This window comes from the organism of the source record quoted next, unplaced genomic scaffold (genome assembly GCF_019419815.1).
Source record: "Pyrus x bretschneideri cultivar Hongxiangsu unplaced genomic scaffold, Pyrus_bretschneideri_v1 Contig52, whole genome shotgun sequence".
NCBI classification, from domain to species: domain Eukaryota; kingdom Viridiplantae; phylum Streptophyta; class Magnoliopsida; order Rosales; family Rosaceae; genus Pyrus; species Pyrus x bretschneideri.
In genome coordinates, this window is record NW_025999790.1 from 2,510,337 (window position 1) to 2,522,652 (window position 12,316).

The 12,316-nt window shown below is 38.3% G+C and overlaps 2 protein-coding genes across 2 annotated transcripts; both read right to left on the bottom strand.

Moving 5' to 3' along the window:
* Positions 1-28: 28 nt before the first annotated feature.
* On the bottom strand, positions 29-2,465 carry LOC108865296 (transcription termination factor MTERF15, mitochondrial). Its single transcript, XM_009374473.3, is given in 3 exon segments — positions 29-708; positions 906-1,621; positions 1,623-2,465. Coding segments are annotated over 2 exon segments (1,191 nt in total). The 5' UTR covers positions 2,124-2,465; the 3' UTR covers positions 29-708; positions 906-931.
* Positions 2,466-4,461: 1,996 nt separating this feature from the next.
* Positions 4,462-10,083, bottom strand: LOC103961849 (phosphatidylinositol 4-phosphate 5-kinase 6). Its single transcript, XM_048570204.1, is given in 9 exon segments — positions 4,462-5,181; positions 5,274-5,349; positions 5,443-5,585; positions 6,157-6,350; positions 6,472-6,588; positions 6,821-6,986; positions 7,246-7,413; positions 7,973-8,066; positions 8,069-10,083. Coding segments are annotated over 9 exon segments (2,292 nt in total). The 5' UTR covers positions 9,114-10,083; the 3' UTR covers positions 4,462-4,892.
* Between the last annotated feature and the right edge of the window lie 2,233 nt (positions 10,084-12,316).

Sequence of the window (12,316 nt, forward strand, 5' to 3'; positions counted from 1 at the left end):
TCACCACCACGATTGTTTAAGGAAAAGGTATAAATGCGAGTCAATATTTCTCTGCAAAACTAGTTAGTAATAACAATATCAACAGTATTACATAAAAAATTACTGGACACTGTTACACTGCTTCCCTCCTTATGCGTTTACCCTTTGTTGCTTACTTGTTGGCATGCTACTTGTTTGGATAGTTGGTTCCACACATATTGCAGAAACCAACTGCCTTAGTTGAGCTAAAATTAAGTACAAATACAGAAGGTACACAGTCCAGACTCCAGACGTGCGCAGATACCCGGCAATCCCTTTTCCGGCTGTTATAACACTCTCCGTGTTGATAGCTTTAGGTAAAAGGATCGGGGTAGTTTTTAATGTAAACTGGGAATTGTTGTTAGTAGGAAGTCTCTTCCAATCTCTTGAGATCAGAAAATCTCCATAGGCCTTATAAATATATTCACCCCAAAGATTAAAATTCCCAAAACACAATCCATTACATCCCCACCAGAACTGGGTTTTTTGCCACCTGAACTCTGAAGATCCCAGTTCTACAAGCATTGCAGATATCACGTCGTCATTAAGAATAACAGAAGAAAATGATTACAAAGCAGCCGTACACTTTGTCAGGAGTTCCTATTAGTAACAGAGCATGGGATCAAGGAGTGACAGCCGTTCTATCATATAATTTGGGAAGTGAACAAAAATTAGTTTCTCCACTCCTCACTGAAAACAGACAACATTGAACCCTATTAAAAGCAAGACATGTGCACATTCTACACAATCAACTTTCAAGGCTAACCAAAATCAGGGACAAAAAACAGAAAGAGATTGATGACACTACGAAGAAGGCATGTATAAATCTAAAACAAAACAGCGAGGCCAAAATTTTAGTAAGATGTTGAATACAAATTAAACCTTACTTGAAGGAAAATTCCGCGTACCAAGATCATGCATCCTGGATATCCACCTTTCCTTGATACACACTCAACAATCGAGGTACTTTGCCAATATATCTGTTCACAAACATCTCCAAGAACTGCTTATCCGTAGGTTTCAGCACCGAACCCAAATTCAAGTTGTCATTCATCAAACCTTTCAACAACAAAACTTTAACTACCGAACACCTCGGGATAAGTCTCCTCTCCAAACTCAAACTGAGGACCACCGGGTATTTGGCAATCATTTCTGAGGACCATCCCATCTTGTTCACTAAAAGATCCATTGCTTGCATTAGCTTCCGCTCAGACACAATCATACACTGCGGATTCTTCTTGACCGCAGAGAGAATATCGTCATCAGACCAACCCCACCTTTTCAAAGCTTCGCGACTTCTATTCCATACCAACTTATTCTTACCACACAGTGCACGCAGTGCATTCACTGAAGTCGTTTTTTCCAGATTGAATCCCATTTCCTTAACCTCAACCACAAGCTGACCAAGTTGTTCAGGACGCACCATCAAAACGGGAGTGCAATATGTTAGCACTAAGGAGATACCTCGTGGGCTCATACCTGATTCTCTCAAAAGCTCAATATTTGGTATCACATTCTTGAATTGACTTTCCATGAAAATCCGCGAGTAGCGCTTGAAAAGGGCAATAACATTTTTCTCTGAAAGGATACTCCTAAGGAAATCAGTAAGTGGGCAGAATCCTGTTTGCCAAACTGATTACCAGAAGATATGGATTATAAGCCAGAGTTTTTGCAAGGTCCACCCTCGAAACCCCGAGAGAAATGAAAAACTCAAGCTTTGGCAAAAGGGTTTTCTCCGGATCGGCGGAAAGAATCTTCGGACGTGACCTAACGACCTTTGATATCTGGGTTTGAGACAATCCATGGTTTCTGAAAAGGGCCAAAACAGATTCTGCCTTTTTTGGAGATTCCAGCTTCACCCTTTTAGATACTGAAATTGCACCTTCTGGGGACAACCCACATGTGTTTATGAGGTAATTGACTTTGAAATCCTGGTGGGTTTCTGAGATTTCTGAGGTGATGGGTCTGCAAAGCAACTGATTTGGAAGACAAAGCTTCGAGGGTTTTGGATCAGCAAGAACAAATCTTTTAGGTTTGGATGCAAATGCACAAGAAAATATAGAATTAACCAATCGGAGGGTCTTCAAATTGTAGAGTTGAATCATGTTGAATGTTGACGATGAACAATTCGAATTGGAGAAATTAAAACCCTAGAATTTCGAAAGGATATAGATAAACCATATGAGCTTGGATAAGTTTTCTTACCATCTTTTCAGCAGACGGCAAATCTCCACCTCAGTAATGCTATCCATGGCGATAGGAAAAATTTTGCAGAAAAGGAACTCTTTATTCATTCTTTGTAGTTACAAATGAAGGCAAAGAAACTGCCCAATGCAAAGAATTGAATTTCATGCTTCAAAAGATCAAGGGTTTTAGCTTTTGGGGGAAAAGGGCAGAAGCGCATTGGACCAATTCTCGATTGGTCGATATTGGACCCAAAAGCAAATTTGAAATCCGTTTACCAAAAAAAAATTAAAAATATATATCAAAATTTGGAATCCCCACTCTCCCAAGTTGGATCAATTAAAAGGATAACTAATAAAAAAAAAAATTAAAAATTTTAAGTTTTAACCAAAATGACAAAAATGTATTGTGAGTGAATAGTTCAAAGAGTGACTTTTTAGAGTAAAAATATTATTAACGTTAAAAGTGAATAATAGCAATAATGTTTTGTTAAAACTTCCATAATTAAATGGTAAACTTGGGTACATTTGGTTGAGGAATTTTCAAATTTAAAGGGATTTAAGCAAAATAAAAATGAAATAGAGGACCAAAATTCAGGTGAAATTGATTATAAATTGCCCTATATGAGCATAATAAATGTACGTAAGAGAGACAAGTAAATGACTCATTTCAAGTAATTATTTGTAAATCTCTCTCATGCTTTGTAATATTCATGTGACGCATTTCTAATTTCTCTTTTTAATTTTTGTGGATTCATTTTTCCTCACTTCACCTAAATTCATTGGAATTCAAAAAGTTCCTCACCCAAATATACCGACGGATAATTTATGTTTCTCTTTCTGCACAATCTTGTTTTTTTTATAGTTTTGAATAACATCTTACTCTTGTCCAATATTATGGAGGAATTTTTCAGCATGAGTATATGTTGTCATGTCATATATTCGTCCAAGACTCAAATAAGAGAGATCTCTACATTTGGTTCCATTAAAATGGGTAAGTGCATCATACAAGAAATCAAGTAACATGACACGAACAATCATACACAACAATTTCTCCATATCGATAATATATTAAGCTTTATGTCAAGATATTTAATTGGTCCAATTTCTTCCACGTGCTTGGCTAGGTCTAGCCACAAGTGGAGGAAATATACCGCCTTGTATTGCAATTTATAGTATCTTTGGCCTCTTTACCTTATTACCAATGTACTTTGCATTACCATGAGGTTAGAGACGTTGTGCTTCCACCCACAGAGACACCACGGTCAGCACCAAAGAGAGCACAAATTTTATACAACATGAAAGAAATAGGAAGAAAATAATGACCAGAAAGGCTTCCTGCTAGTAAGCATTGTCATTTCCACCTCAAACGAAAAACTTCGAGCATCAAAGTACGAAAGCTTCGCAAGTATTGGTTTCGTCAAACAACATAGTTGAAGATGGATCATATTCGAATACTTTCCACGAATGCTCAAGTTTTCTGCTGAAATCATTCATCTGTACTTTGTAGCATGCCAACAACTCAACTTCGCACCCACTTCTTCTCGTCGCCTTTTCAGCCCATCTGAAAGAATGTATTAAGAAATCAAAGAAACTGATTAATGTAGCGCAGGTTTTACCAGGATTTCTCAAAAGATGAATATTCGGAACAATGCGTCACATTGAACTTATGGCAAGGATGAGTAACTTGAAGACAAAGATTCCTCGTTCTTAATCCAGCTCTGGTTGCTTAGAGTTTCAATAGCAGAAGCTGCTAAGTTCTGCAGAATGTGCTCTAGCGGCTTCGTAAAGACAGAGCGCTTGCTTGATTTTGCATAATCAAAGATCAAAGTTTTCACACATGTAATCAATTTTGACAAAAGAATATATTTTCTCATCAAATTCCTCGCCTTCAGCGTCGTCATTACGAGATATGGTATAGAGATGCTGCACAATGTGAAACTGTTGAAAGAGTTGTTGCATCAATTTCTTACTCAGGCTTATTGGTTGTACGGTCAAGGAAGAGACTTTTGAATCAAACCACCCGCAAACGGTTTGCAATGAACTTGCAACTTTACCCTCGAGACTTTGAAAAAATTATCGAATATAGTTTTTCTTCCTTATTGGTTTGCACTGGCATGCTAGTGAATCTTGGACCTGCAGGACTATAGATGAAGATCATGATCTGTTCTTGCTATGACGGATCACATCCCAAAATAATTTAAAGGCAGAAAAAACAAAAGACAAAAATAGTTCATCGAATTGTAAAGGCATCATCAACTATCCATCATCTCCTGTACGTTTGTCATTCAAAGTCGAAATCCCAGAGACAACCTCACCTGGGAAGAGTAACAAATTTTTATACAGAACGAATCGCGTCATGTCCACTGTAATTCCACACCCCTTTTGGTTTACTTTATCATTTACAATTCCAAAAGGCTTCTAGTAACTCTGGTTTACAACTTTAATCCCTAACCAGAACATATCATATATCTGTGACTATAAATTAAAAGAGATTATGACACTGGGGAATAATGCAGTAACAATATGCCGAAGCAGTGCTCCCCATGGCAGCCACTTTTCAAGCTCAAATGACCATGTAACCGATGCTTCTGCTAGTTTTCAAAGCATTGTCATTTCCGCTACAGACCGATGACTATACAGGGATGACTGCCAAGCTTCGAGTTAAAATTTAGGGGTCAAACTACACCATCATGTGCCTTCTACAAAAACTCTGAAGATGAAAGCACGAAAGCGTCTTGAGTATTGCTTCGGATCAACAGCAGAGATTGAGGTCGGGTCATATTGGAATGATTTGTATGCATGCTCGAGCTTTTTGCTGATATCATAGTCCTGTAGTATGTCAATTATACCGAAAAACAGAATGACATCGTACAACTCTCCAGTTGGGTCTCCAACCAACTGAGGCTCACAATCATTTCTTCTCACTGTCCTTTCAGCCCATGCTGGCATATTAATACCTAACCTAATAGAAGACCACCTGAAACAATCCCGAAATCAAGTAATGATAATTACCGGGGAGCTCTTTGAAAGATTATTATTTTGGCACAATATTAATGGATTCATTTCTACCTGTTTGGGTCAGAAAGAAGCCGATCCATGTCAACTTTAGAAAGGCGTGGGGTACCATTGTCAGGGTCGCTATTTCCTGCAAGGTCGGAATATAATTCATAGCGTTCAGAAAGGCTTTCCCTTGAATTTATGAGATGTATGAATAATTTAAGAAAGGTCTAGAAATAACCAGTTGGAGTACGAGCGCCAGAGGTTCGGTCTGGAGTTTTGGGTTTTTCTGTGCATGAAGCTTCTCGGAAGTGAAGACCAACCAAGAGACTGTAGTCCATTATTCTTTCCTGTTCAAGAAAGTCGCAATCTCTGTCCACTTGCCTGCATTGAGGTATACTTCAACTCACAAAGAGAAACTAAAGTAATACACTACTGCTAAAATATTCCATATATAACTTCTAATGCACCGAAACATTCTCATATATGCACATAACACTCAAGTGTAATCCATTTCTTTTTTTCCGAAAATCATACGCTCCACCAACTCAATCAACCATTTCTTATTCCTAAAATCAGGCTTTAGTTAATTTTGAGTTTTGATAATAACCGAAACTGCAGAAGAGTTCTTAAGTTCCAGCTTTAGCAGCTCCACCACGGAACTAATATTCAATATCCATGATTGTAGATGATAGCATAGGTAAGTATAATCCACATTTGTACCAATTTGACCGACGAACTATTTTTCTCTCATCAAGTTCCTCCCGTTAAGCAGTCACTATGAGAAAATTGACATCGGAGTTATATTACATCAGTCTAATGACTAATGATGGCCACTCTCCCTAGCTATTCTTACAAAACATAACACAAGATTATGAATGAAAGGGAGCGTTCTCGTAATCTTGGATATCCTAAACTAAAAGAGTGATAGACAGAGACAGTAATAAAATTATACCTGCAGAACTCTTGAAACCAAACCTTCTGCAACCTAAATATATAATTAAGATCGAGATCTTTAAGAGTTGTTGTAGCATCAATTTCCGACTCAGGTTTATCAGTTGTGCGGCCATGGGAAGAGCCCTTTAAATCAAACCGCCTGTGAATTGCGAACTCAGAGCAAAATAGATTCCCCATAATGACAAATCTCACCTGGAAAATGGAAACTTAAAAGTTTATTATTCTTATTTATTTATTTATTTTTTTGCCAAGTATGAAGTTCATTAATTTAGAAGCTCAGAAATTCTAAAGCTTCACTGGCCAACAACATTACCTTCTTTTGGGCAGTCCCCGTTAACTTTACACAATGAAGGCCGTAAAATTTGGTGACCAGAGTATTCTCAAAGGATCTAACATGATTATAGTAAGCTCGAAGCATTCTTAGAAGCACCTGTGATGGCCAAGTTGAGATCAGCACATTATTTAGTGCAGAGAATAAACGCATTTAAATCAGAATTCAGTCACAGTATTAATATGGACAGATGTCATGATTATTAAAAATAGTAGCGCTCGCAACATAATGGACTTAACGTAATCTGAGGAGAGCCGTGAGACTACATATCAACATCCAAACGGAGCAGGAAGCAGGAGGAAAGGGGAAAAGCAAAGAAGATAAAACTTACTTTCACTTCTGCCTTCTTCATTGTCTTTATCATGTACCGGTCATCATTTGTCAAATAAAAGAAGCTTCCGCTCTTTCCAGGGGATGAGAGCTCTCGAAGAGCGTCATTTCCACATATTGATATCATGTAATCTGCTGGATCTACTTTAAACAATTTCCTGAGAGTCCTGAGAGATATACAGAACAATTCAGTTACCCATGTATGTTTCCATCACAAGGTAACCAAGAGTTTTGAATGTAAAATAAGGAAATGTCTGTATTATACAAGAAGAGTGAGGCATATTCAGTGACTGATTCTAACAGGTATAGGAGACTATGAGTTAAATATCAAACTCTCCCAAAGACAGCTGTTCCTTATTGTACGAAACAAAATCCAACAATTGCTTTACCACACAACTAACCAAAAGAAACTTTTGTAGGTCTTACCGGAAAACCACAGGACAGTAATCCTTCCATTTGAAGTCGCATGACTGGTGGGGTGGAGTATACTTGGATCCTTCTGGGGGAAATTTTGTCCATACTTTCTCCTTGGGATCGAATGCTGAACTCTTCAGGTCAAGAGATGTAGTTGGAGCAGGCCTTCCAACAGAATGCCTGTGCTATAAGAAATCAGTCACATGGAAGGAAGATTTCTACGAAAAATTCAAGTTTCAAAAGTAAAAGTATAAATAACTACTGTTTTTTTCTTTTCTGCCACTCTGGTCTCACAATCTTATAAGTAGACTAAATGATTTAAGCAGTTCGTGAAATAAACTATTTTCCCCACTTTCGGAGAAATGCTCCAAGATCCTTGTAGAACAGTAAAGCGAAGCACATATCATGAAAAACCTGCATGGGGAAGAATGAATGTTTCCGTAGAATAATGATTGATGCGAAACAACCAAATGATTCAAAAACACATCTGATGCATCTACTTCGGAACGATATAAAGAAATATTCTGTCATTCATGCATTGATTCCAATGTACTTGAATTTACGGCACAGGCTTCTCCGGCAACTCATTTTATCTCATTACTTGCAGGAGAAAAGATTAAGAATCAAAAGCACAGGAAGAAACATAAAGCGTACCAAGACAGGCAAAAAGCAAAAAGAAAACGACGAAACAAAACCAGGTGCGAATAAGGAACAGAAAACAAGAAGAAATCATGTATACCTGATTCCCAGCTGCAGATTAAGCATAAGCTCATAGTTCTTATGCCCTTTAGCTATTGTCACCCCCTGTTTCTTCATTGGCTGAACTTTGAAATGTCTAATCCCTTCGCAACCGAACCTTCCAACTCAAATCCTGCACTTCCATCTCTTGAGCTCCGATCAACTCGATCAAACATGCAATCTACATTAGATGACCTACTATAATTACTCACCCTCCCATCGGTAGGTCTCCTGGGCCTCATATTCCCTTCGTTCCCGTTTTTATAAATAGGCTGCTTGTTCAAGAACTCCCCTTCAAATCCAGGCCAACTCATCGTCTTCTGCGAAGGGTATATCGGAATAGTTTCCTGCGGGCACACCTTGCAATCATTCAAGTCAACTGCAAACACCTGCTGAGGATCCCAATCCACATTACCACCCGAGGACCCTGCTGGGTAGTAAGTCCCATTCTGCTCTTTCGAATCCTTACTCCAAACTCCCACATAGAAGCTCCCATCAGCCCACCGAAACGTGCCATTTCCTTTAGGCAAACCTTCTTCCCAAGACCCGTCATACCGATTCCCATTGCTCCAAATCATGGTCCCATTCCCATGAATCATTCCATGCTTCCATTGGCCAATATAATGGCTCCCATTTTTCCATTGATACCGCCCCTGCCCGTCCTGCAACCCGCGGCGCCATTCACCCTCGTAATAATCCCCATTGACAAAGCTCTTAGTCCCCTGACCATATTTCAAATTCATAGCCCATGAACCTCTATAGGTATCTCCACAAGGACCCATGTAAGTTCCTTTGCCATCCATATATCCGTTCTTGAATTCCCCTTCATAAGTGGCACCAGAAGGCCAACTAAATTTTCCTTTACCCGACGTCCTACCCTTCTGCCATTCGCCAAGGTACATACACCCATCGGTCCACAGGTACTTCCCTTGGCCGTGCGCGTAGTTATCGACCCACTGGCCGGTGAAGAAGTCACCATTGGCGAGGACCTTCTCGCCCTGATAGAATTCACCAGGCTCATGATCTGCAGGGGCTACGGACATTGTTGTGAATAAAGGGTTGGCCCTTTTCTTTCCACCAGTATGTGTTTTGCGCAGAGTTGCTTCCCAGGCCTTTAAAATGAATCTGAACTCTTTGCTCATTATCTCTCTGAAACCTCCCTCTGCTTAGCTACCTCTCTCTTCACCTTCCTCACATTCCTCTTGGCTCAGGCTCATCAATCGCCAGATCAAAAACTTCTCTCTCTCTCTCTCTCTCTCTCACTCTCTCTCTACAGACAATGTATGTGCTTCAGAAGCAGGGGAAAGCAACCATCTCTGGAACAAACCCAGAAGAGTAAACAACGGAGGAAATCAAAATACAGAACAAAAAAAACAAAACAAAAAAAGAAACCAAAAAACCAAATCTGGGTTTTGTTTTTTGTGGGTTTTTGTGAAGTGGGTGGTTCAGAATTTGGAAAAATAAAAATTAAAAACCCAGGAAAAAAAAAATCAAACTGTTTGATTGATGGGAAAGCAAAAAGGTTTGGTTGGTTCCAACGACTGGCTTTTTCTCTGTTTCTGGTGTTTTTTTCTTTTTCCTTTTTTCTCCTCGTTTTCTTTTCGTGCTTGGTTGAGTTTGAACAAAGAATTCAACACTCTGGTTTTTGATTCCGGATTTCGCTCCGAGAACCGCTACCGGACCAAACAGTTGGACGAAGAAAGTAAGCAATGATGGTGGAAAAATGTCTGCCATTTTTAGTGTCTCGATCGGACTAACCCCAAATACCCCCTACTAATTTTAGTTTTTGTTTTACTATTTTTTTTTAATTTCAAGTTTACCACGTCTTTTTTCTTTTTTTTTTTGCTTTTACCTCCATTTAGTTTACAGCTGCTTTTGCAATGGTGCCCTTCCTTTTTCATGTAATTATTTTTTTGTCACAATTCTAGAAACCAAACTTTCTGTTTAATGTCAATTCTCTCTTTCCCCACATGATCACCTTAAGACCAAACGTCAATTATCGATTCCAACCATAAATTGACCTTGCATTTTACCACAACTAATTTGTTTAGATTTTAAAGTCTCACGGTTTCATTGTGTTTTGTTTACCTAAGCGCCTATCTATCAGACGTTGTTGGAATCAATCTAATGACGGCTAGTAGATAGACAATCATTGGTGCCTATTCTTGGATGTTCGAGTGATCGCATTTGTAGCTGAGTAACTAATATGATACAGGTATATTGTTATCTCAACCTATCATGTTACTAATAAGGTATTATAAGTAAATTTTATTCACATAATAATATGTAACTTATATAAAATATTATAATAACAATATAATCGTATCATGTAAATTTCTCAAAACAGACTTTGAATTAATAAACCGTATAACGGGTTTCACGGTCCCAACCGTGCTGGCTGCTTTCTCATTCAGAGACTCGAGACGAGAGAGAGAGAGAAGGTCAAAAGCTTGACCCATAAATTCATGAACCCAAATGAAAAGATTATGCCTGGTGGGTTTAAAGGTGACACTTGTCCTTTATTTAGATGATTAGTACATGATGATGTTGATGGATCACACAAAGGCAAAGGTAAAGCAAATCTCTTATTCTCTAATATTATATTATATTCTATTCCAAAACAACATTCGATATTTCGATGTGCATGCATATCTTCCATTCCATCTCTTACGTTCCTTTTATTCCCTCTCAATTAATTATTCTCTCCTCCTTGCATGTTCAATAATAATTTAAGTGTTGCTCGACCCACGTCAGTGTCATATTTTTTTTACTCATATTATAATTTCACCAACTTAAAAGATTAAAAGTTTGTTTGGAAGTTTTTTTAAAATGATTGAAAGCGTTTTTAATAAAATTGATTTTGGGTTCCAAAAATACTTTAAGTACTTTTTTAAAGAGACACCAGATATATACTTTTTGCAGGAAGAATTTAAAGTGCTTTTTCAGGATCTACTTATATTTTTATTAAGGATTGGTTTCAAAAATATTTTCTCATTTTAAAAATACTTCCAAATGGAATGCGATCTGAACATTGAACCATTAGTTTGAGAAGATAGAAGAGAAAGAGGGGGAGGGGGAGGGTTGGCCAGCAGTGAAAGTCCGAAAGAGAATTAAGTGGCCGCGGGTGAGCTGGGTTATTGAAAGGGGTGGCAGTCAAGATTCTTTTGTCACGTTTTAGTTTTTCTTTTTCTGTTCTGTAATTTCATTTAATGTTTTTTTATATTATTTTTGTGTCAATCTTTGAAAGTTATTTTGCAAGAGGGTAAATTGGGTAATAAATTTTATAATTTAAGATGAGTGGAAAATAAGACAAAAGGGTAGAAATAACAACACTCCGATTTAAGTTACACATCATATTTTTCTTTTGTTTTGTTTCCACTTCTTATTCAACTCCACCACAAGGATGACAACATAAAGCTCCGCATATATAGAAATATGGGTAAATCTCAGTTTACTACCCTCAAGTTTCGTGGTTTTTAACATTTAGTACATGAAGTTGTTTTCCTCCCAGAGTCATACCTAAAGTGTTAATTTTAGGACAGTCTCATACATCTGTTAAGTTTTCTATTAAAACTTCTATTAACTAATGATGTGGCCCCCACGTGGACAATTACTAGACCCCACATGTCAATATGGGCCCACTTCAATATTTAAAAAAAAAAAAAAAAAAAAAACGCACCCATCTTTTACCTCCCCCAACCCCGTCCATTCCTTTTTTCCTCTGCAACCCCCACCCACCCTCCCTCATCTCCTCTGCAATCCACACCACCCACCTCGCACCAATGGTACCACTCACTTACCAAATCAAAATCATAGCATCAACGATATTTTCAGTTCTATGCATATTTAAATGGAACAGTTCAAAACGTGCAAACTTTTAGGCCGATTAAGCTCAGAATTGAGTTGCTCACCTGAAATTATGTGACGGCTCTCGAGCACATTCCCTTCCGTCAAGCTTCGGAACCCTAACCCTAACCCCCCAAAATTATCATCACCTTCCTCCCTATCCCTGTCAATCAAATCAAAAGCATCCTTGAGCTCTCCATCCAAATCAAAATCAAAACAAAATCTTGGTCTGCGTATCTCATTATTTCCACCAATTCCCCAATCAAAATCTTGGTGCGAGGTGGGTGGTGTGGGTTGCAAAGGAGATGAGGGAGGGTGGGTGGTGCAGGTTGCAGAGGAGAGAAGGGAGAAAGGGTGGGTGGGGGTTGCAGAGGAAAGAAGGAAGGGACGGGGATGAGGGAGGTAGAAGATAGGTTGGTTTTTTTTTTTTTTTTTTTTTTTTGTTTTTTGTATTTTTTTAAATTTTATATATTGAACTGGGCCCATATAGACACGTGGT